At 37.8% G+C, this 23,270-nt stretch overlaps 2 protein-coding genes across 2 annotated transcripts; one reads left to right on the top strand and one right to left on the bottom strand.

The window, feature by feature from the left end:
• The first annotated feature begins 1,580 nt into the window (after positions 1-1,580).
• LOC127813370 (ubiquitin carboxyl-terminal hydrolase 3) lies at positions 1,581-22,047 on the top strand. Its single transcript, XM_052354314.1, has 9 exons — positions 1,581-1,766; positions 2,134-2,265; positions 2,387-2,425; positions 12,128-12,233; positions 12,442-12,500; positions 12,631-12,705; positions 21,451-21,499; positions 21,627-21,703; positions 21,809-22,047. The coding sequence occupies exons 1-9, from the start codon at positions 1,701-1,703 to the stop codon at positions 21,896-21,898; spliced, it is 693 nt and encodes a 230-aa protein (XP_052210274.1). The 5' UTR covers positions 1,581-1,700; the 3' UTR covers positions 21,899-22,047.
• On the bottom strand, positions 21,834-22,699 carry LOC127813371 (oleosin L-like). Its single transcript, XM_052354315.1, has one exon. It carries the CDS (start codon positions 22,617-22,619, stop codon positions 22,233-22,235), a length of 387 nt encoding a protein of 128 aa, XP_052210275.1. The 5' UTR covers positions 22,620-22,699; the 3' UTR covers positions 21,834-22,232.
• Between the last annotated feature and the right edge of the window lie 571 nt (positions 22,700-23,270).

The following is a 23,270-nucleotide window of genomic DNA, read 5'->3' as shown; positions in this document are numbered from 1 at the left end:
CATGCAATGAGATTGTATATCAAAATATAAATGATAAAACATTTAATGTATTTTAAATCACATATTAATTAACATGTTCTTTGGGTAATATGATCTTTGTAGGTTTTATAACGCAACCTATTACTCGGCCAAACAACAAATCAAGCGTAATAAACGAAAACAGAATCGAAAGAGTACAACCATAACTCACACACGCAAAATAATGACACAAAGAGTTACGTGTTCGGATCAAAATAGATCCTATTCACGGTAGAGGCTCCGTCTCTAATCAATCCACTAATATTTCAAGATTACAACCGATTATAAGATCTCAACAGAAGTAAAACAGTATTGCAAAACAACAACTAAAAACAAAATACAAAACAAGAACAAATATAATTATGTTCGGACCGATCTCGCGATCAAGGTTAAGAATCTGTTCTATCAGTCTACCAATCTCTCACGCCTCAGGCGTTTAAAACACAATAGAGACTAAAGCAATACTTTTACTTACCAAGCGATCTTACCATAGATATAAATAACCAATCGATCGAGAGAAGGATTCATGAGGATGTGTCTCGTTTCAATGCGCCGATTAGGGTTTTCTGAAATGAGTGAAAGAATGCGATCTGGAGATTAGGGCATCAGACGAGCCCTTTTATAGCAACGTCTTGGAGACTAGAATGAGCTGGGCTAGGAAATACGGATGGAACACAAGACTTTGGGCTTGACCTATAACTCATTTCAACTCGCCCACATAAACTTTGACCCACACAATAATCCAAAGAATATATACAATATTTAAATTCAAATCAAATGAATAATAAATGCAACTCAATTTCATATAAAAATATGCAATTGAATTGTATATCAAAATATAAATGATAAAACATTTAATGTATTTTGAATCACTTATTAATCAACAATCTTAACCTTTTTCTAACGGCATATCAAATTTAGTTGTCCTTAGCATCGATGGGATCAAGGTGTGCTTTGAGCCTATAAGAGATGGTGTGGTAAATGTTCATGGCATGTGACAATTTGATTAGTTTTTTAAGAGAAGGTTTATTTCTTATGAAAAGAGGGCAATAATGTGTGTTTTTGTTGGCAAGAGTAATCGAAGTCCCAATTAACGTTTTTGATCCAGAATGAATATGGACCTGTCTCTTCAGTCTTCATTTACTCTGATTATTAGATGAGTGAGTGATAGTGATATACCACATAACTCAAGAACGAATGTAGAGGGAGTTTTGGGACTGGATTATATTAATATTCAATTAGGACTTTGCCTAAATTTTTACACATATATATATATATAATATATATATATATTACTACTGTTTAGCTGGGCCGCCGCCCCCCTCCCCATGATAGAACCCATGGATGATCGGCCAAGAACCAGCAAGATTGCCCTAAAAAGAGATTTGAGCAAATAAATACCAATTCCTTCGCCTGCGCAATATATATAACGCGCCAGGTAGAATTTTATTTTGGTAAATAATTTTTATTCGATGTAAAAAACTTGGAAGTTTCAATTCAGGCCTTGCATAAAAGCCCAATTCAGGCCTTGCAAAAAAGCCCAAACGGGGCCGGAACCTATATAGAGTCCCTCTAGGAAGCAAGAGTCTCTCGCTCTTCACGATTCAGGCTTCGTAGTTCATATCTATAGAAGAAACGAAACCCGCCCGATAATTGAAGGATACGAGGAGAGTATCATCGCAATGGCCGAAAGCCCTTCTGCTAAGAGATGGCTTCCTCTTGAAGCTAACCCTGAAATTATGAACCAGGTGCCGGATCCCTATCTTGCTCTCCGATCCTCTTTCCTCCTCTCTTTTTTCATTATCCGCTATTAGAACGACGCAACCCCGCATATCGATTTTCTGGGTGTTTCTTATTCTGTTTCATTTGACGATTGGGCTTTTCTCAAACCCTTGTGAAGATCACTCTTTGGTTTACTGTTTTCAGTGTCAGGTCTCCTAGTTAATAGTTCTGAAATATGCAATCAATTTTGCTAAATTTGGTTGAAATCCGAATTGGCTAATATTTTAGTTCGACTTTGTTGTTCAAAGCGGGGATTTGAATGAGCTTATGCTATTGGATGAGAAATAAAGACGTTAATGGGACATGACTTTGTTTGATTTTGCCATGGAGCAGTTCCTATGGGGCCTGGGGCTTCGAGAGGACGAGGCAGAATGCTACGATGTGTATGGTTTGGATGAAGAACTCTTGGAAATGGTTCCAAAACCAGTACTAGCCCTGCTGTTTCTTTATCCCCTTACACATCAGGTGTGTTTTTTTTATGTATGTCATGTTTCTGTTGCATTTCTTGAACTTCTAGTCCTTTCTGTATGCCATGTTATTGAGAGTGGGTGTGGGTTTGCTTGAATTAATTGTTTTGTTTTTCCAGAGCGAAGAAGAAAGAGTACTGCAAGACAGTGTAAAGAAGGTAAGAACTGGTGACATATTTCATTAGAGTTCAAACTTTGTTATTATCCAAGTTGTTGCTTTCCTGTTTATTTCATTTTCCTAAAAATAATTATTAATTGGAAGTTGAACCTACATGTTTCAAGTTGGACACGGAGTTCTTCACATTTCTGTTAGGTTCCTGGACTCTGGTAAAGATTAGACAAACTGACAGAAGAAATTTGTCTTAGAGCAAAAAGGGCAAGTGCTGCTTTATTTATAATTTTGGATCTTTTTTTCTGGACACAGTAAAGGAAAATATCCTGGCACCAATAGTTGTCACATATGTGAGTATAGAACATTATTCAGTGTCAAAAGGATGAAAAATAATTTCCAATCTTCTTAAATTGAGGCTAAAGCCACAGCTGATATATACACATACACGCCTATCATAATGGGCAACATTCCAAAGTCTAATTAGGAATTTTCCTAATTAGATGATTTCTAGATCACATTAGGAAATATATACAAAAGGAAAAGAATATACAATTGAATATGAACAAAGCAATCAAGCGAATAAGGAAAGAGCACCTAAGGAAATCAATCACACTGATCGTATTTGTGCTGAGAAATAAAAATCCCCTCCTTAGATCTTGCTACTTCTATACCTAAGAAGTACTTCAATTTTCCCAAATCCTTGATTTCAAACTCCTTTGCAAGATACACTCTTAACCGATCCATCCCTTCTAGGTTGTTTCCGGTTACAATAATGTCATCAACATACACAAGAAACACTGTTATCATACCTGTAACCAAGTGATGGATAAACAAGGTGTGGTCACCTTGACTTTGTTTGAAGCCTAACTCGAGCATGACCTTGGTAAATCTCCCAAATCAGGCCCGAGGTGACTACTTCAGCCCATAAAGGGCCTTTTTCAATCTGCATACAACATTTTTCCCTTCAATTTGTAGCCCAAACCTCAGGGAACCTCCATATATATCTCTTCCTCTAACTCCTTATGTAGAAAGGCATTTTTTACATCAAATTGATGTAATGACCAGTTGTGGTGAGATGCTAAGGACAATAGTATCCCGACAATATTCATTTTTGCTACAGAGGCAAAAGTTTCTAAGTAGTTCACCCCCATAGGTTTGAGTATACCCCTTAGCCACTAATCTAGTCTTATATCTCTCTAAAGATCCATCAGATTTGTACTTGACTGTGACTACCCATTTGCATCCTACCAGTTGCTTTCCTTTTGGCAAATCATCCAACTCCCAGGTCTGATTTTTCTCAAGAGCTGTCATCTCCACTTTCATAGCATCCTTCCAATTCTTACTACTTAAAGCTCCAGACAGATTCTTAGGAATAGGTATGGCATCAAGGCTGGTTAAGAAGGCTTTATGTTTAGGAGATAAATGAGAATAAGTCATAAACAAATGGAGAGGATGCTTGGTACAATTATGGGTTCCTTTTCTATAGTCAATAGGGATATCTAGGTCATGAAACTCAGTTTCAGATTGAGAGTTAATACCTGAGTTAGAATCTGTCATGGTTGGATTAGAAGGCTGCACTTGTTGAGCTGGTTCATCATTAGAATTCCAGGATTCAGAACTTGGTTCCAGTGATTCAGCATGTGTAGGTTGATTATTTGGAGTCTTTCTTCTTGAATAAACCTTTAATGGACAAGGAGGAGACTAATGTTGTTCTCCATGTATCATTTCTAGTGACCTGTGAGGAATATCCCAAGGGAAAGCTGGAGAATGATTTGAGGAAGAGGGAAAAATAGGAAGAGACAAATCCCTGTTTTCCTCTTCTAAGAAACTAGTCTCCCCTTGAGGATAAGAATCACCAAAATAGGATTTTTCTTCCATAAAACTTACATCCACTGAGATAAAAAAACATTTAGTTGGAGGATGGAAACATTTATAGCCCTTTTGAGTAGAGGAATATCTAACAAAAATGCATTTAAGGGCTCTAGGATCTAATTTTCCTCAAGTAGGTGAGTGATTGTGAACAAAACTCACACATCCAAACACTCTAGGACAAAGACCATTAGAAGTCATGAAATCTGGAAAAACTTTAGAAAGGGGCTGAATTGGGCTATTTGATTCAAGATTTCTAGATGGCAGCCTATTAATTAGATAGGTTGTTAAGGTAGCTTCTCCCCAATATTGTTTAGGAACATTATTGTGGAATAGCAATGGTCTTGTGACAACAAGAATATGCCCATTTTTACTCTCAACAATCCCATTTTGTTGAGGAGTATATACACACGAAGATTCATGAATTATTCCCTTTTGAAGAAAGAAATGAGAAAGGGTTTGATTTAAGAACTCCTTAGCATTATCAGTTCTAACCTTCTTAATTTCAGCCCCAAATTGAGTTTTAATCATGTTGCAAAAATTGGAACCTATTTTAGATTTAGCTTTTAGAAGATAAAGCCAAACTACTCTTGTACAATCATCCACAAATAACACAAATTATCTAGCCCCAGACAGATTAGGGATTGGAGATGGGCCCCATATATCATAGTGAACAAGATCAAAAGGAAAGGAACTTCTCTTATTAATAAGAGGGAATGAAGCCCTTTATGTTTAGCAAGTTCACATACATCACATCTCAAATTTCTAACATCAAATCCCTTGAACAAAGAGGGAAACATAAACTAAAGTATTCTAAAAGAAGGATGCCCTAACCGAAGATGATGAACCCAAATTAGGTCTTTATTGGGTTTAACTAAAAAAGATACAGGAGAGAACTTTCCTTTTCCAAGTTGTCCACTATAGTCTTCAAGATGATAGAGACCATCCTTAACCCTAGCACGCCCAATCATCTTCCTCGAGTCATTTTCTTGAAATTCACAAAACAAGGGATAGAAGACAACCCGACAATTAGTATCCTTGGTTAGCTTTTGGATGGAAATTAAATTGGTGAACAACTTAGGAATATGTAAAACATCTCTCAAGGTTAGGTAGGGGTTGATCAATATGTCCCCTTGTCCAGCCACTGTTGTTAAAGATCCATCAGCAAGAACAATTTTTTTGGTACTAGGACAAGGTTTGTAGGACAAAAATTGGCTGATAAAGGTGTCATGTGGTGCGTAGCACCGGAATCAAGAATCCAAGTTTTCCTAAGAAATAAATCTGAAGCATGAAAGTTAGACGAGTTGGAAGTGATACCTGTGAAAGCCAAAATTGAACTACCTGTCCTTGGGATTTTTTCAAGAGATCCCAACAAGTTTCTTAAATTTTCAATTTCCTCTTGATTTAACCCCATTGAATTAGGCTGTTCATAGGCTTTCTTCTCACTTTGATGGCTACTGGCTGCAAAAGCTTGGCCTTTGGACTGTCCTCCTCTAGCTGGCTTGCCATGAAGCTTCTAGCACTTGTCCACCGTGTGTTTGGGCTTCTTGCAGTAGGAGCACCATATGCTGTCTTTGGTAGATGTTTTCATTGGATCCAAGGGCCTCCTTTCTTCTTGAACCACTCTCTCCTTACGAAGCCCCTTCAAAGTCAGCAGTGCTGAACTTTCTATAGAGTTTGGTTCCAACATCACTCCTCTTCTACCTTTTTTTGCTCATACTATTGAAATAGCTTCATTTAATGATAGCAACTCAGATTTGCCAAGTATTTGAACCCTAACAGCATCATATTCTACATTGAGGCCTGCAAGGAAATCATAGGTCCTCTCCTTTTTTCACAAATTTCTTTTGGATAGTAGCATCCTCACTACACTTCATTTGGATACATTGATAGTGATCCAATTCTTGCCACAAGGTTTACAAAATACTTGTGTACTCGGTTATAGATCAAGTACCTTGTTTAGTGGCTGTTACCTTAGTTCTAATTTTATAGATTTGGGCAACATCATCTACCTTAGAATATGTTATCTTCACAGCATCTCAGATTTCCTTAGTTGTGGAAAGGAACATAACTGTGTCATTGATCTCTAGAATCATTGAGTTCCGGGACATCACAAGGGAGTCTTCATTGTCCCGAGAAGTGTATGAAGGGTCTCCTTTTTTTGGTCCCGTTCCCTGCAAGTGGTTGATCTTCCCTTTTAGAAAAGTCTTGATTAGCTATGACCACTCTAGATAATTCTTCCCATTTAATTGGTAGGCAACTTGAACATTCTACAACTCACCACTGGATATAGTCCCTCCATTGGTACTGCTTGTAGCAAAAGCCTCGCTAGGACTTCCGGACTCTAGGGTTTCAGATATGACTCAAGTTGAATGAAAGAGATTGGATCAATAGAAGACAAATTAGGGCACAGTTTTTGGTTTCAAATGCTAGGAAATTGAACCTGGCTTTGATACCATGTCAAAAGGATGAAAAATAATTTCCAAATCCAATCTTCTTAAATTGAGGCTAAAGCCGCTGCAGATATATACACATACACGCCTATCATAATAGGCAACATTCCTAAGTCTAATTAAGAATTTTCCTAATTAGATGATTTCTAGATTACGTTAGGAAATATATACAAAAGGAAAAGAATATACAATTGAATATGAACAAAGCAATCAAGTGAATAAGGAAGGAGTGCCTAAGGAAATCAATCACACTGATCGTGCATAATATCAGTGTGCACTGAATTAGGAAAGAAGAACAAATAGGTAAGAAGCACAAATGGGAAAGAAGCAGTGGTCTGCCAACATTCAACTGATTCAACCTAAAAGTCTATTTATCTTTTATACCATGCAGAGATGTTGAGTGGGTATGATCTATGTGATGGTGTGGGATGGCCTCCTTATTCTCTAATCACTTTAAATCGAAGTTTTTCAAATCCTATGAGGTTGCTCTTGGGCCATCAAGTATGCCAGGCTACTTGCATGAGATCTTTGAGGTGGATTGTAACATCCCATATCGAGCGATAGGAAGGACTGGAACAACTTACCCTAATGGGCCTACGCGAACTTCCCAGGGGGATCACCCATCATTGGATTGCCCCAGGTCAAGCACGCTTAACTTGGGAGTTCTTTGCCAACATTCAGCCCAAAAGGTATTCAGCTGGTGTTGTTTCATTTCTTACACTATCCTCGATATATACTAACTCCTCTGGGCTCTCGGGGTATTACATTCTCCTGTAACATCCCATATCGAGCGATAGGAAGGACTGGAACAACTTACCCTAATGGGCCTACGCGAATTTCCCAGGGGGGTCACCCATCATTGGATTGCCCCAGGTCAAGCACGCTTAACTTGGGAGTTCTTTGCCAACATTCAGCCCAAAAGGTATTCAGCTGGTGTTGTTTCCTTTCTTACACTATCCTCGATATATACTAACTCCTCTGGGCTCTCGGGGTATTACATTCTCCCCCTCTTTAAGCACATGACGTTCTCGACATGCGACCTTACAACCGGTCCCAGATCTCTCCCCCTTTGCATGGCCGATATGGGATTCACCTAAGGTGCCTACACGCACCCCCCATAGGGGCCTACACACCCCCCTCGGGACTCAGCCTCATCGCTGAGGTTTGCCCCACCACCACGCTCAGAGGCTCGGGGGTCGGCTCTGATACCACTTGTAACATCCCATATCGAGCGATAGGAAGGACTGGAACAACTTACCCTAATGGGCCTACGCAAACTTCCCAGGGGGGTCACCCATCATTGGATTGCCCCAGGTCAAGCACGCTTAACTTGAGAGTTCTTTACCAACATTCAGCCCAAAAGGTATTCAGCTGGTGTTGTTTCCTTTCTTACACTATCCTCGATATATACTAACTCCTCTGGGCTCTCGGGGTATTATATGGATAGTGTGACATTGAATTTGCTTTGTATGTTTGTGTCATGTTCATGATGGCTGATTAATCTTTTTTTTTTTTTCCTTAACCATGAGTGTGTACCAGTACCATTAAAATGATATTACAGTTTGGAGATGTACTTGAAATTAAAATGACATGGAGAAAATTTGATATTTCTGTCATCTCCTGTTGGTATGATTGGCTAAAAGGATCCCTTTATCACTGCATGTTACTTTCTTCTTCTACAAATATCATTAAGTAGGGGAACAACTGTCCAATATGAATAGGAAATTGAATAGTGCATCATATCCTTGTTTAAGTAATATCATGCAGACACTATTATCAAAACAAAAAAAAAGAATAAAAGGGTCCATAATGTTGGTTACAATCTAAATAACTTAGGTAGAGGGTAGTTGATGAATTAATTTTTTTGGTGCTGTTTAAAATTCATTCAATTTCAACAATTTTATTTTCATTTCAATAGAAATGGAATAGAAACTGGTGAAAAGGTCTTTGGCAACCAACTTTTCATTTCAAAACCGAAAACACATTTTGGAGAAAAATGAAAAAAGTGAACGGGATAAAACCCACTGTCAGTTTCAGTTTTTCCATTTCATTACAAATAAAGAAAACCTCTCTCTTGCAAAGTGCCGATCTCATCATGTCACCTGTTCGATTGGTAGCGAGTCCTCTAGTGATGACTTCCAGCAACAACTTTTCTTCTTCTCTCACTGTCTCGCTCTCTCTACATATATACACCGCCCACCCCAGATCTACTCTCTCTCTCTCTCTCTCTCTCTATATATATATATATATATATGCCCAGTGGAAGAAGAAGAAAATGTCCTGATATGCCTTCTCTCTCTCTCTGTATATATATATGTATAATACACAGTGGGTGTCTTCCATTTTTCCTTTTTTGAATTTTCTCATTTCCCATCAAATTTAGATGAATTTTTGTAGGTCAAACAGAATACAAAAATATTTTTAAAATAAATTGAATACAGAGTAGAAAAATCAAACACCGTTTTCAGTTTATCTTTCATTTTTTTGACAACTATCAGCAAAATCAAACAATGTTTTCAATTTTCATTTACCCCAACTCAAGTGGATATTTCTGAAATGAAATGGAATGGAAAAGTGAAATGGAAGAAAGTTTCTCACAGCATTTTCAACCAGCCCCTTAGTTTGGTTGTTTGGATTGGAGTGAATCAGATATTTTTAGGTATTTAGATCTTATAAGACATCTTAAGAATTTAGAACATCTTTTTAATGCTAGATTGAAACATGAAGATCAATAGAACTTGGAAGGATATGGGATATTTTGCTGGCATAGTAAAGGGAAACTTTACCTAGAGTGACCGCATGGATCCATCTCTTCCAACTTTTGTTACTAGAAGGCATGCACTTTTGGTTATTTATGCAGCTGTTGTCTCCATTGTTGTTACCTCCTACCAGCTCTTTATTCCAATTATTGCCTAGATTGCCTACATAGACCCATCTCTCCTGATTTTCATTATTTGAAGAAGGCATTCCTCAGTTAAGCAAAGATTGCGTATAAATACTACCCTCGCCAGACCTTGCAAAGTGGGGGGTCTCGTACACTAGGGACACCCTTTTATCTCCTATTTTAACTTTTTCTGTATCACCGTTAATCCACCCAAAATGCTACTTCCATTTATGCTCATTTTTAAACGTGTTCTTATCTGGCCAAGATCCTATAATATGCATCATAATAGGACTTGCAACATAAAAATTTTCTTCCTGCTTGGCTGGAATCTCACTCACACTTCCGTCTTGTCTCTTGTGATGTACTCCTCCGTCTGTTGTTACCAATTGATGCAAAACGATGATTGGGACCCGCAAGATAACTAATAAAGCCATTAGTTTTATTTGATTATGGATCTTTGGTTTTATTTTGATGTATCTTAGTTATGCTAGGACTTATAATAGACTGTATGGTAGAATTTAAGTAGTATTAGTTTACCATGTTGGGGTAAGCAAAATTTTGAAAAGAGTTCTAGTTGTTTTTAAGAGTCGTATCATCCATATTTATATAATCTAATATTATAGTTTTGAGAATGAAGAGGGTTGAATATCTGGAAGAGCTTGAGCTCTCTTGCTTCCCTTCCTCTTATTGATGTTATCTTTTCTCTTCCTCTTGTATCTTTTCTTGTTCTTGTTTCTAAAGTTTTGACAGAATAACAAAACCTTATTAGGCAACCAAAAAAGTTCATCCCAATATGAGAGATGAAAGCTCTACTTATGTTAATATATGGTTCTATTGGAAAGTTTTTATTTTCTTTTTATGGGTCTTATGTATGTCAAATGGCTCCTTTGCTAAATGTAGGTAATTTGTTTATGGAATTAAACAATTTAGTTCAATATATGGTAATTTATTTATAAAAAATATAATAAGCTAGATTGAGTTTGATTAAAATAGAATTGGACCTGTTCATTGGTCCGATCAGGATTCATTTCATTCTATTTAAAAGAAAACCTATAAAATGTAAAATAAGTAAATATATAGGAGAAACAACAAAACATTTCCCTGAACTCAAATCCTGGATTTTGCGGTCATGACATACATCCTCATTTTTGGAGCGAGAAGTAGGCAACTATTCTATTTAAGACGCATTCTAATTTCTTTTGGAATAGTTTGACTATGTTTAGTCTAGCAAAAAATGAAATAGAAGATGTTCCTAGTTTTGGTGAAGTCATAGTTGCAAAAGTGGGGATCCCTGCCATTTATGCATGTGGGATTACCTTTTGGGGCATTAAATTCGATCTAAAGTGGTTTGGGACAATATGGTCGAGAAGTATGAGAAGTAGTCTGCCTTGGGAAAAGATAGTATTCATCAGAAGGCAGTAGGTTACCCTAATCAAAATCACTTTAGCTAGCATACCTACTTGTCCAAGTTCTTATGTGGAGTGTCTAAATCAAAGGAACTTTTTGTTAGGATGTTTGGGAGTGAATTTAAATATCATCTACCAAAGCGAGATAAAATACATAGATTGCATGCTACCTAGGGTTTATGAATCCATCTCCAGATTGGTTCCAGTGATAAGGTCTCTGGCCGCTGAAAAAAACCCAGGCAGCTGATGATGGTGGGCAACGATGTCAGGTCCTAAGATCTGACAATGGAATTTGGTGGAAAGAGAGAGAAATTGGGGAAGAATTAGACTGAGAGGGGGGAAGAACAGCAAGAATTAGAGAGAGAGAGAGAGAGAGAGAGAGGATTCCATTCATAGCATCAAAATTATCCCCATCCTCTTACAATCAGCCTTTTATAGGCAGTTCCATGGCTGTAACTGCCGTATCAGCCATTTGTATGACTAGCCAATTCATAACAAATGCACTATTACAAATATACCCTCCTAGTGCTAATTACAATTATGCCCTCCTAGTACCCTAGGGTCATGACAAACAATTCTTGTTGGATGTTTTTTTATTTTTTTATTTTTAATTAGGTAGTGCAATTAGGGAAAATTGGTTAATTTTAACTTAATCTAATTTAATTGACAACATTTGTGCTGAAATCTAACGGAGGGGGTGTCCTAGCAATAAAGTGAAAGTATAGGGACCTGTTTGGTGAAAAATAGACCACAGAAGATGTCTAGGCAAATGGCCCAAACCACAGGGGGTTTGGGGGAACTTTTAACCCTTTACTTTATGGGCTATGCAAACTTGTCCTTTTGTTTCCTTTTCTATCATTTGCAACTAGCCTTTTGGTCTTAGTTAAAGATCTTGTAGAGAGTTCCTGTTTCTCTATTTTTGTTATTATCTGTTATTTAGTTGGTTAGCTATTAGTTTGTTTGTTCCTACAGTTAAAACAGAAATTAGCCCACTTGTAACTTGAACATACCGTATAAATTGTAGCGTAGACACCAGCTGAATGAATCTTTTTACTTCTTCTTCTTGAGTCCAATTTCCTCCTTCTAGATTGCTCTCTCAATTTTCTTCAGATCCGTTTATGCTGACCTATATGCAGGAGTACGACGATCAAGTTTATTTCATGAAACAGACAGTTGGAAATGCTTGTGGGACAATAGGACTTCTTCATGCTGTTGGGAACATCACTTCTGAGATAAAACTAGGTAAATTCTCCTAACCATTTGGACTAGAAGATGATTTAGATCATGTCTGGTATACAGGGATAGTATAAATGGAAAAAAAGCCTAATTCAGATAACAAAAATTGAATTCAGCTGGGAAATCTTTAATGCTGCTTGGGTGGGTGGTTTGAGGAATTGCTTATGAATTATATGCTTTTATTTTCTTTGTTTTGGTGTCTCTTTGTTTCCAGTTGAAGGATCTTTCCTGGACCGATTCTTCAAATCTACTGCAGGCATGGATCCAATGGAGGTTTGTCTCTATTTTATGCTTTGTTAATTAAACTGAAGATTTCACGATGCACATTTATAGTTCTATCACAAAGCATATATATGTTTCTTGCTGTACATCATATATGCCACTGTGCACTCCTTTTTTGCAGCGTGCTGCTTTCCTTGAAAAGGATAGGGAAATGGAAGCAGCTCACTCAGTAGCTGCTAGTGCTGGTGAGACCGAGGTAAGTTTTTTAAATTTGTAAATTGCAGTGTAACTAGGTTATAAACGACCGTCCTATTCTGCTGTAGTTTGAATTGACACCTACAAGTTATGTTTGTTAGAGAACAACTTGAGACTTCATTGCAATTGCAAAGAGAAAACTTCAATTTTCCCATCAAACCATGCCAAATCACACCAAAGCCAATCATAAGCTATATCCACAACATTTCATTTTGAGAACAGTTTGTTTTTATTTATTCATTATTTTTTATTTCATTATATTTTGAGAATAAGTAAGTCAGCAGTATGAATCTTTTAAAGTTTTGAGTACACAAACTGAACAAATTTAGAGAACTTTGGGATTGATTTCCTCCAAGTAATAGGATTGAAAAAATACCAACTGCTACACTACAATTCTCAGTTACAAGATGCTATATATACAATAATTCTACTTATTTTCTATCTAAATTTTAGGGAATTAAAATACAAACACAACAACAGATAAGGGGAGAATTTTTCTCCTACTACTTAGGAATAACTTGAGCTTCATCTCTTCCTATTTCTTAGGAACAGCTGGGGCTTTATCTTCTCTTAATCTTCTCTTATTCAAACTGGTCATTTTTATCTGCATTGGAAATCTATCTTCTTATCCTCTTGCCATTGAGAATTCCTCCTCAACACTCCCCCTCAAGTTGGTGAATAAATGTCATTCATTCCCAGCTTGCCTCTAATCAACTCAAAACCTTGTTTGTTCATTGTCTTAGTGAGAATATCAACTTCTTGTAAACCTGTAGGAAAATACATCAGTTTGATTCCGCCTTCTTCAATCTCTTGTTTAATGAATTGTCTATCAATTCTTACATGTTTCATCCGGTCATGTTAGACCGGATTATTTACTATACTTATGGCAGATTTGTTGTCACAATATAGCCTTGTAGGATTAGTGTTAGGCTTCTTCAGGTCTTCCATGAACTTCAGCGGCCATATCACTTCACAAATACCTTGAGCTATAACTCGGTATTCTTCCTCAGCACTACTTCTAGCTACTACACTCTGCCTTTTGCTCCTCCATGTCACAAGATTACCATAATTGTGTGCAATAATCGGAGGTTGATTTGTTGTCTTCTAAGGAACCTGCCCAATCGACATCTATAAAACACTGAATCCCTTGATCTTCATTCTTTCTGAATAAAATACCTTTACCAAGAGTTCCTTTAAGGTATCTTAGGATATGATCAATAGCATTGAGATGTTTGCTAGTGGGTGAATGCATATATTGACTCACTTTGCTCACTGCATAAGTAATATCGGGCCGAGTAAGAGACAAATAAATCAGCATTTCTACTAACATTTGGTATCTACCCTTATCAACTGTCTTTTCTACCCATCTTCATTAGCTCTCCAGTTGGGTTCCAATGGTGTGTTGGTTGGTTTACAACTAAGCTTATTTGTCTCCTTTAGTAGATCCAATGTATACTTTCTTTGAGAAATAAAAATTCCATCTTTGCTTCTTGCTACTTCCATCCCTAGAAAATACATCAGTTGTCCAAGGTCTTAAACTTCAAATGCTTGCTGCAACTGTCCCTTTAGTGCCTTAATTTCTTGCTGATTGTCACCTGTAATAATAATATTGTCTAATTAGACAATTAAGATAGTTTTCAGACTATTAGCAGCATGTTTGGTGAACAATGTGTGATCAGATTGCCCTTGTTGATACCCTAATTGATGTAATATGATGCTAAACCTTTTAAACCAAGCCCTAGGAGATTGCTTCAGCCCATACAAAGATTTCTTTAGTTTGCAAACTTTCCCTTTTTCTTCAAAATCAAGAGAGATTCTCATATATATTTCATCTTCTAGATCCCTATTAAGAAATGCATTCTTTATATCAAATTGATGTAATTCCCAATCTAAGTTAGTTGCAAGGTATAATAGCACACGTATAGAATTGAGCTTTGCAATAGGTGCAAAAGTTTCTTCATAATCTATACCTTGTGTTTGAGTGAAGTCTTGGGCCACTAACCTAGCTTTATACCTCTCAATACTTCCATCAGCTTTGTGTTTTACTGTGAATACCCATTTGCTTCCTCCCATTTTCTTGTTTTAAGGCAAATTCGCCAATTGCCATGTACCATTCTTTTTCAGTGCATCAATTTCTTCCATTACAACCCTTCTCTAGTTTGGTATTTGTAAGGCCTCATTGATATTCTTAGGTATTTGCACCTCATCAACTCTTGTAGTGAATGCCCTGAAATTTGGAGATAATCGAGAATGTACCAAATGGTTAGAATAGGATACTTAATGCATGATCTCACCCCCTTTCTCCAAGCAATTGGAATATCCAAATCATATAATTTAGGTTCTGCATTTTCAGTCATGTTATCCTCCACAATAGGCACTGCTGCTTCATTCCTTTCATCCACTTCAGGTATCGGACCTACTTCCGGGGTTAATGATTGGTTTTGCTTTGGTTCAAGAGGCCTTCTTCTAGAATACACCTTGATTGGTGGCTGTGATTTAGGAATTTGTTCTTGAATATGCTGAATTTGCTGTTGTATTATCTATTCTCCCCCTTGATTAGTTACATACTCCGGAATAAGAATAGAATAGGTCACTATTTCAAGCAAAACACTAACATCCTAGCCATCCTTACCTTGCTCTGCACTAGGAATCTCCCCTTGCAGAGGTTTGGTAGGGTAGTTGTATTGATTCTCAATAAAAGAGACACAAGAGACAAAAAAATTCTTAGTGTTAGGGTAATAACAGTTGTAGCCTTGTTGTGTGGGAGAATAACCAACAAACACACTTCAACGACTTGGGTTTTAATTTAGAGTGGTAATGGTAAACAAAGGCTGTACATCCAAAGACTTTTGGGGACAAGGAATTTAGCATACGAGTAAGAAGATAATAGGAATTGATGAGAGTACTCAAGGGAGTTTTGAAGTTGAGTATCCTAGTGGGGAGTCTATTGATGAGATAAGCAATCATGAGAATGGCCTCTCCCCAATAGGAAGTAGGAACTAAGCTGGTGAACATTAGGGTTCGAGCTGTTTCAAGCTTATGTCTATTCTTTCTTTTGGCCACCCCATTTTGTTGGGGATTATAGGGGCATGTACTTTGATAAACAATGCCATTCTCACTCAAATAGGTTTCAAATTCGGTTGAAAAATATTCGTTTCCATTATCCGATTGAAGGATATGGATTGAGGTTTGAAAAATATTAAGAACCATTTGATGGAATTTTCTAAATACTTGGTAAACTTCAGATTTTTCTTTCAGCAAAAAGACCTAACACACCCTGGTATGATCATTTATAAATGTGACAAACTTGTGAGTGTTGGTTAGATTTGGGACTTTTGTTGTTCACAACTAAAAGATTCACTCATTTTATTGCCAAACAAACAACAACATATCTAGCCTTTATCCCACTATGTGGGGTCGGCTACATGAATTCTAGACTTCCATGTATTTCTATCTTTTGTCATATCTTCATTGAGATCCATACACTTCATATCAAACTTTAATGTCTCCCCCAAAGTCTTCTTAGGTCTGTCTCTATCTCTTTTTTTGATTAATTGTTCCATTTCATCAACTCTCCTCACAGAAGCGTTTCTTGGTCTCTTTCTCACATGACCAAACCATCTTAGTCTAGTCTCTCTCATCTTCTCCTCTATTGGCACTATTCCTATCTTATTACGAATAACTTCATTTCTAATTTTATCTTTTCTTGTATGGCCGCACATCCATCTTAACATCCCCATCTCCGCTACACTCGTCTTTTGTTCATGTTGGTATTTGACTGCCCAACATTCTGAGCCGTACAACAAAACTGGTCTTATAGTTGTTCTATAGAATTTTTCTTTCAATTTTAATGGGATTTTACCATCACATAACACCCCCGATGTATTTCTCCATTTTAGCCAACCTGCCTTCATTTTATGTGTGACATCCTCGTGAATTTCTCCATCTTTTTGAATCACTGATCACAAATATCGAAAATGGTCTTTTCTTTGTAAGATTTGGTCTTCCAATTTTATTATAACATCCTCCACTCTTGCATTCTTACTAAATTTACATTCCATATATTCTGTTTTCTTTCTGCTTAATTTAAATCCCTTAGATTCTAAATTGTTTCTCCATAACTCAAGCTTAGTGTTCACTCCTCCTTTTGTTTCATCCACCAACACTATGTCATCTGCAAATAGCATACACCATGGCACCTCTGTCTGAATATCTTTAGTGAGTTCATCCATTACTAAAGCAAATAAGTATGGACTTAGTGCAGAACCTTGATGCAATCCTATTTTAATTTTAAACGGTTCAGTATCCCCTCCGCATGTTCTGACCCTTGTCTCTGCACTATGATACATGTCCTTAAGGGCTTGTATATAGGCTATTCGGACTCATTTCTTCTCTAAAACCCTCCATAATACTTCTCTAGGGACCCTATCATAGGCCTTTTCTATATCTATAAACACCATATGTAGGTCCTTCTGATGATCCCGATACCTTTCCATTAGGCGCCTCAGTAGGTATATAGCTTCCATTGTTGATCTACCGGGCATGAAACCAAACTGATTTTCTGATACCTCTGTTTCTTTTCTGAGTCTCTGCTCTATTACTCTCTCCCAGAGTTTCATGGTATGGCTCATTAACTTAATTCCTCTGTAATTTTCACAGTTTTGAACATCTCATTTGTTCTTATATATAGGGACCAAAGTACTCTTCCTCCACTCATCTGGCATCTTTTTTTATTTAAGAATCGCGTTAAATAATTTTGTTAGTCAGGAGATACCCTCTTCTCCCATGCATTTCCATGTTTCTATTGGTATATTATCCGGTCCCACCGCCTTATGATTTTTCATCTTTTTTAATGCTTGCCTTATTTCACTTGAACTTATGCGTCAATAAAATGTATAGCTCACGGTCCCTTCGGAGTTACTAAAATGTCCCAACCTAACTCTTGTGTCGCCATCATCATTGAATAATTTTGTGAAATACTCTTTCCATCTCTCCTTAATTGCTCCCTCATTCACTAATACATTTTGATTTTCATCTTTTATGCATTTCACTTTATTTAAATCCCCTGTTTTTCTTTCTCTTGCTTTAGCTAATTTATATATATCCCTTTCTCCATCTTTTGTATCAAGTCGTTTATATAGATTCTCGTATGCTTTTGACCTTGCTTCACTAACAGCTTTTTTTGCTGCCTTTTTTGATTTTTTATAATTTTTTTGATTTTCTTCATTGTTGCATTGATATACAGCCTTATAGCAATTTTTCTTATTTTTAATTTTCAATTGCACTTCTTCATTCCACCACCAAGACTCCTTAAGGTTAGGGGCTCTACCATTTGTCTCTCCAAGCACTATCTTTGCTGTGTTTCTCAGGACATTAGCCATTTCTCTCCACATTTGGTTTGTCTGTCTTTCTCCATTCCATTCTCTTCTACCCCTTAATTTTTCTTTGAAGATTAGTTGTTTCTCCCCTTTTAAATCCCACCACCTGATTCTTGGATTTTGTTTTATGTGATTTTTTCTCTTCCAATTTCTTACTTGGACGTCAAGTACTAGAAGTCTATGTTGAGTAGTCAAACACTCTTCCGATATCACCTTACAATCCCTACAACATACCCGGTCCTCTTGTTTCATGAGGAAGTAATCTATTTGGGTGCTTGATGTGACATTTTTATATGTGATTAAGTGTTTGTCCCATTTTTTGAACCTAGTATTGGTTATGATGAGCCCACATGCCATTGCAAAATCTAGAATAGACTTACCCTCATTATTAATTTCATCGAATCCATACCCTCCATGTATCTCTCTATAGCTGTTTCCGTCTCTACTCATGTGACCATTTAAGTCACCTCCTATAATCACTTTCTCTCCTCTTGGTATCATTTGTATGAGTCCCTCTAGGTCCTCCCAGAATTTTGCTTTTATCTCCTCACCTAACCCTGCTTGTGGTGCATATGTACTAAAAATATTCATAGTCATTCTTTCTAGAATAACCTTCACCATAATAATCCTATCCCCTATTCTCTTTACATCCACTACCTCATCTACTAAGCTTTTATCCATAATGATCCCCACTCCATTTTTTACTCGATCATTTCCTGTGTACCATATTTTATATCCATTTTCTGACAAAGTTTTTTCTTTTTTCCCTACCCATCTCGTCTCTTGAAGGCAGATAATATTAATCTTTCTCCTAATCATCACATCTATCACTTCCATAACTTTGCCTGTTAATGTTCCTATGTTTCATGACCCAATCCTTAATCTATGGTTTTGTTTTTGGCTTTGACTTTGAATTTGCTTTTGTTTTTTATTTTGATTTTGTTTTTGGTTTTGATTTTGATTTTGATGTTGGACTAACTTCTTTACCCACATCTGTCCAAGAAAATGTGGGAACCCTTGCTCATTTGTCACTACATCCGGGCGCCGATGTAGCGGCCTTAGCTCACTTGACACTACACGCGGGCAGTATAGCGCGTCGTTATGAAGGGTTACTCCCACGCCCAAACGTTTTTTCATAATTTGTCTAGAGTTCATGTTTTGGATCTGACTAAGTTTTACGTTGGCTGTTGACTACCTAACACAACCCTCCTTCTTTATCCGGGCTTGGGACCAGCAGTGGATAACATCTCCAGACGGAGTTTTTATTGCCAAACAAACGAGCATACAAAATCTTTAGATATTTAAAGTTTGGATGGTCTAATCGTTTGTGCCACAAATAGATGTTAGAATCTGAAACAACGGAAGATAAAAAAGAATTATGTAATTGAGGAAACCTAGAATCGCCAGCAACTCCTTTCACATGCTATAGACCCTCTTTCTCCTCAACATTGCCAATCATCCTCCTCGAAATTAAGTCCTGAAATACACAATGGGTTGGAGAGAAAATTACTTTGCAATTCATGTCTTTAGTAATTTTGCTGATGAACAAGAGATTGCATTGTAATGCAGGCACATATAGGACAGATTTCAACAATAAATCACTTAAATATACAGAACCTTCCCCTTCAGCATAGGATATTATACCATCTTCCATAGTTACCTTTATATTTTTCTCACACTGTTTGCAATCAGCCATTCCATATGAGGATCTGGTCATATGGTCAAAAGCCCCGGTATCTATTATCCAATCATTCATATTCAGCAATTTAAAGAGGTTACAATTATGAAAATTACCTTGTTTCACATGGGAAGCTGTTGGATTAGGAACTTCTACAGAATCTGATGATTTTGCAACCCTTGTTTGGTTCAAAATTTGTTGTAAAAACTCCAGTTGATCTGGGATAACTGAAAAAATTGCAATTGTACCTTCTTCAGCATCCACTGCATAGGTTGTTTGCTGCTTTTTCTGACATTTCCCTTTCCAATTACCTGGTTTCCCATGTATTTTCCAACAAGTTTCTTTGGTATGGTAGGGCTTATGGCAATGATCACACCATTGCCTTTCTTTCTGAAATTCCCCGCGAGTAGTTGTTGTTTTGGGTTTAGAAACAACAAGGGCTGAGCCACTTTGATTATTAATTTTGGGTGATGCATGGAGCATGACTTTCTTTCAGCTTTCTTCCCTTCGAACTTCAGCAAAAGCCTCCTTGATAGATGGAAAGGGTTTTGTTCCTAACAGCCTTCTTTTGACTTCATCTAAGTTAGAGTTGAGCCCATGTAGGAAATCAAAGACCCTCTCTTTCTCTATCATTTTATAATATTTCACCCCATCGTTTGTACACTCTCAACTAATATCATAAAATAAATCCATCTCCTACCATAATTCAGAGATAGTACATTATAGTAATCAGTCACTAAATTGTTACCTTGGCAAGTGGCCCTTAGGGCTGATCAAACTTCAAAATGCTGCGTTGGTATTCTCCATATCTGAATAAAGACTTTAGATTGCATCTCATACTTCTTTTGTTGTTTTATAGAACAGATAGGTCCTCCCTATCTTCAGCTCCATGGAATTGATAAGCCAAGCCATCACCATGTTGGAATTCACCAGTCGGTGAAGAACTAGCCATCTTGGAGCAGTTTGGTGTGAAAAAGAGGATATACAGATCACCGAAAATCAGGCTCTGATGCCATGAACAAATTTAGAGAACTTTGGGATTGATATCCTTAAGTAATAGGATTGAAAAAATACCAACTGCTACACTACAATTCCCGGTTACAAGATGCTATATATACAATAATTCTACTTATCTTCTATCTAAATTTTAGGGAATTAAAATACAAACACAACAACAGAGGAGAGAAATTTTCTTCTACTTTTTAGGAATAACTTTAGCTTCATCTCTTCCTATTTCTTAGGAACAGCTGGGGCGTATCTTCTCTTATTCAAACTGGTCATTTTTATCTGCATTCGGAATCTATCTTCTTATCCTCTTGCCATCGTGAATTCCTCCTCCACACAAACTATAGAGGAGATGTAATCATTGTTTATTCTCTTCCTTCGTCATTACCCTATTCTGCAAATTTTTGACTTGCAGAGTCTTTTAGTAATTAGTTGTCCTTCATTCATTTATATTCTTGAATCTTGATGTTGCTAAGGACTTCCCACACATCAGATACATTGTAGCATTTATTTACTTATTTATTTATTTTTTACATTTACGTCTTGCTGATTGTAATCTGTATAAATTTATGTAGTTGATACTTTATGAATAATTAAAAAAAAAGTTTGCAGCTTCTTTATATAACTAATTTAAATGAGTAATACTTTATGGGCTTTTGCTGTCTTGCAATTTTCTTTCTATCAGGCTTCAGAAAACGTGGACACCCATTTTATCTGCTTCACATGTGTGGATGGTAAGCAAGCAATAAGCCAAGCACTCTCTCACACTCACTCTCACCAACCAACAATAAAAGCTGGCCTCTTTCATTGATGATCGAGATGGGGTTTCACTTAACTGGGTTACGAATTTATGATGAATAGGTCAACTTTACGAGCTGGATGGAAGGCGGTCAGCACCAATATCTCATGGCCCCTCCTCACCGACCACCCAATTGCAGGTAAAATTTATTTTAGATGATCATTGTTGTGCCTTTAATCACTTGAAAAACAGAAGATGCTTCCTGGATGGGTGGATGTTTGACTGGTGGGTGGTTGGTTCACAGGACGCGGCTAAAGTGATACAAGGAATAATCCAGAAAAATCCAGACTCGCTCAACTTCAACGTCATTGCTCTCTCCAAGAAGACCACATGAGTCAAATCATATTGATGGCAATGGGGCGTAGATGCTACCTAGTATAATCACTGCATGACCCTTTCCTTGCCTTGCCTTTGAATTTAATCATCATCTTTGAATATTATAAAATATTATTATTTAATGTGGCCGGAGCCATCTTTCTTTCCCATTCACGTGATTTGGACTTTCTTGGAAGGAAACGGAGGAGGAAAATCTTCCATAACTGGCTGACATACTACTTACTAGTAGGTAGATTGATAGACTGTTGAGAAATACAAAACCAAGAGAGGGCGCGAAACTGAAAGAACTTAACAACACAACAGGGGAGGGAGGTCTGAGGGAAATCCAAAGCTCAATTCTTCCAGCTGTACTGCTCGGCCCGGCCCTTCAACTGAGCGGCGGCGCCCGCGATCTTCTCCCGAACGCAATCTAGCTGCTCCGCCCCGACTGGGTGCTCCCCCGCCGCGTACTTGTACATCCAGTAGAACACGGCCACCGCTGTGGCGCCGAATCCGCCCGACGCCAGAAACCCAGCCGTAATCAGGAACAGCACGATGGCGGCGGGGACCAACACCGGGCTGAATATGACCAGCAGCGGCGTGGCGGCCACAAGTCCGACGACCGTCGCCGCCAGCGTGAGGCCTGAGAGCACCATGAGGGATCCGCCGATGGTCACTGCCGTGGCGGTCTTGGCCACTTGGTGAGAGACCTGGTGCTGGTGCTGCTGATTATAAGCCATCCACAGAGAGAGTTGAGAGAGAGAGCGTGTTGAGTTTGGTTTTTGGTGGGTTGAGAGAGACAAGAGTGAGTGTGAGAGAGATTTGGCAGTGGATGGGTTTTTTATAAGAGGAAGAGGAGATGTCACGTTTGCGCCTGCGGCGGCTGATGCTTGTCTAACATGCAGGGGGGGGGGGGGGGGTCGGATGAGGTGGAGTGTGTTCTGAGTTGACACGTGTCTCACATTTTGTCGTTTTCCTGTTCTGGGTGCACAGCTAACTGAGGGACATAGGGGAAGGGGGCGGGGGGGGAAGAAATGAATACACCCAACTAAATATATAAATAAGGATGACTGACCCAAATACTTTAAACGTATAGATATTTGAAATATATAATTATTATCCTTAATTTGGCTGGCAGCTGATTGGAAATGAAGCTGTGGACTGTTTGTATGTATTACAAAGCAAGTGTTGTTCGCTTGTGTTGTTGGTATTAAACTTGACATTAGTTGGGTACAGAGCTGAGACTGAGAGGCCCCCCCCCCCCCCTCCCAATGGCATGTATTAAATAGTTGGGGCATGGGGGATTGGATTTATTATTAAACGAAGAAGCAACCGTTACCCCATTATCGCTAACATCTTCCGCCGCCGCCGCCGCCGCATCTTCTTCCATA

This window comes from Diospyros lotus, chromosome 11 (assembly GCF_014633365.1).
Source record: "Diospyros lotus cultivar Yz01 chromosome 11, ASM1463336v1, whole genome shotgun sequence".
Taxonomy (NCBI): Eukaryota; Viridiplantae; Streptophyta; class Magnoliopsida; order Ericales; family Ebenaceae; genus Diospyros; species Diospyros lotus.
This window is presented reverse-complemented; position numbering and strand designations above follow the sequence as displayed.

Bases quoted from the DNA above. Each gene is read 5' to 3' on its own strand.
- LOC127813371 (XM_052354315.1), bottom strand. From the start codon at position 22,619: ATGGCTTATAATCAGCAGCACCAGCACCAGGTCTCTCACCAAGTGGCC.
- LOC127813370 (XM_052354314.1), top strand. From the start codon at position 1,701: ATGGCCGAAAGCCCTTCTGCTAAGAGATGGCTTCCTCTTGAAGCTAAC. The intron at 2,426-12,127 runs GTAAGAACTGGT...ACCTATATGCAG, and splicing joins TGCAAGACAGTGTAAAGAAG to GAGTACGACGATCAAGTTTA. The intron at 12,706-21,450 runs GTAAGTTTTTTA...TCTTTCTATCAG, and splicing joins CTAGTGCTGGTGAGACCGAG to GCTTCAGAAAACGTGGACAC.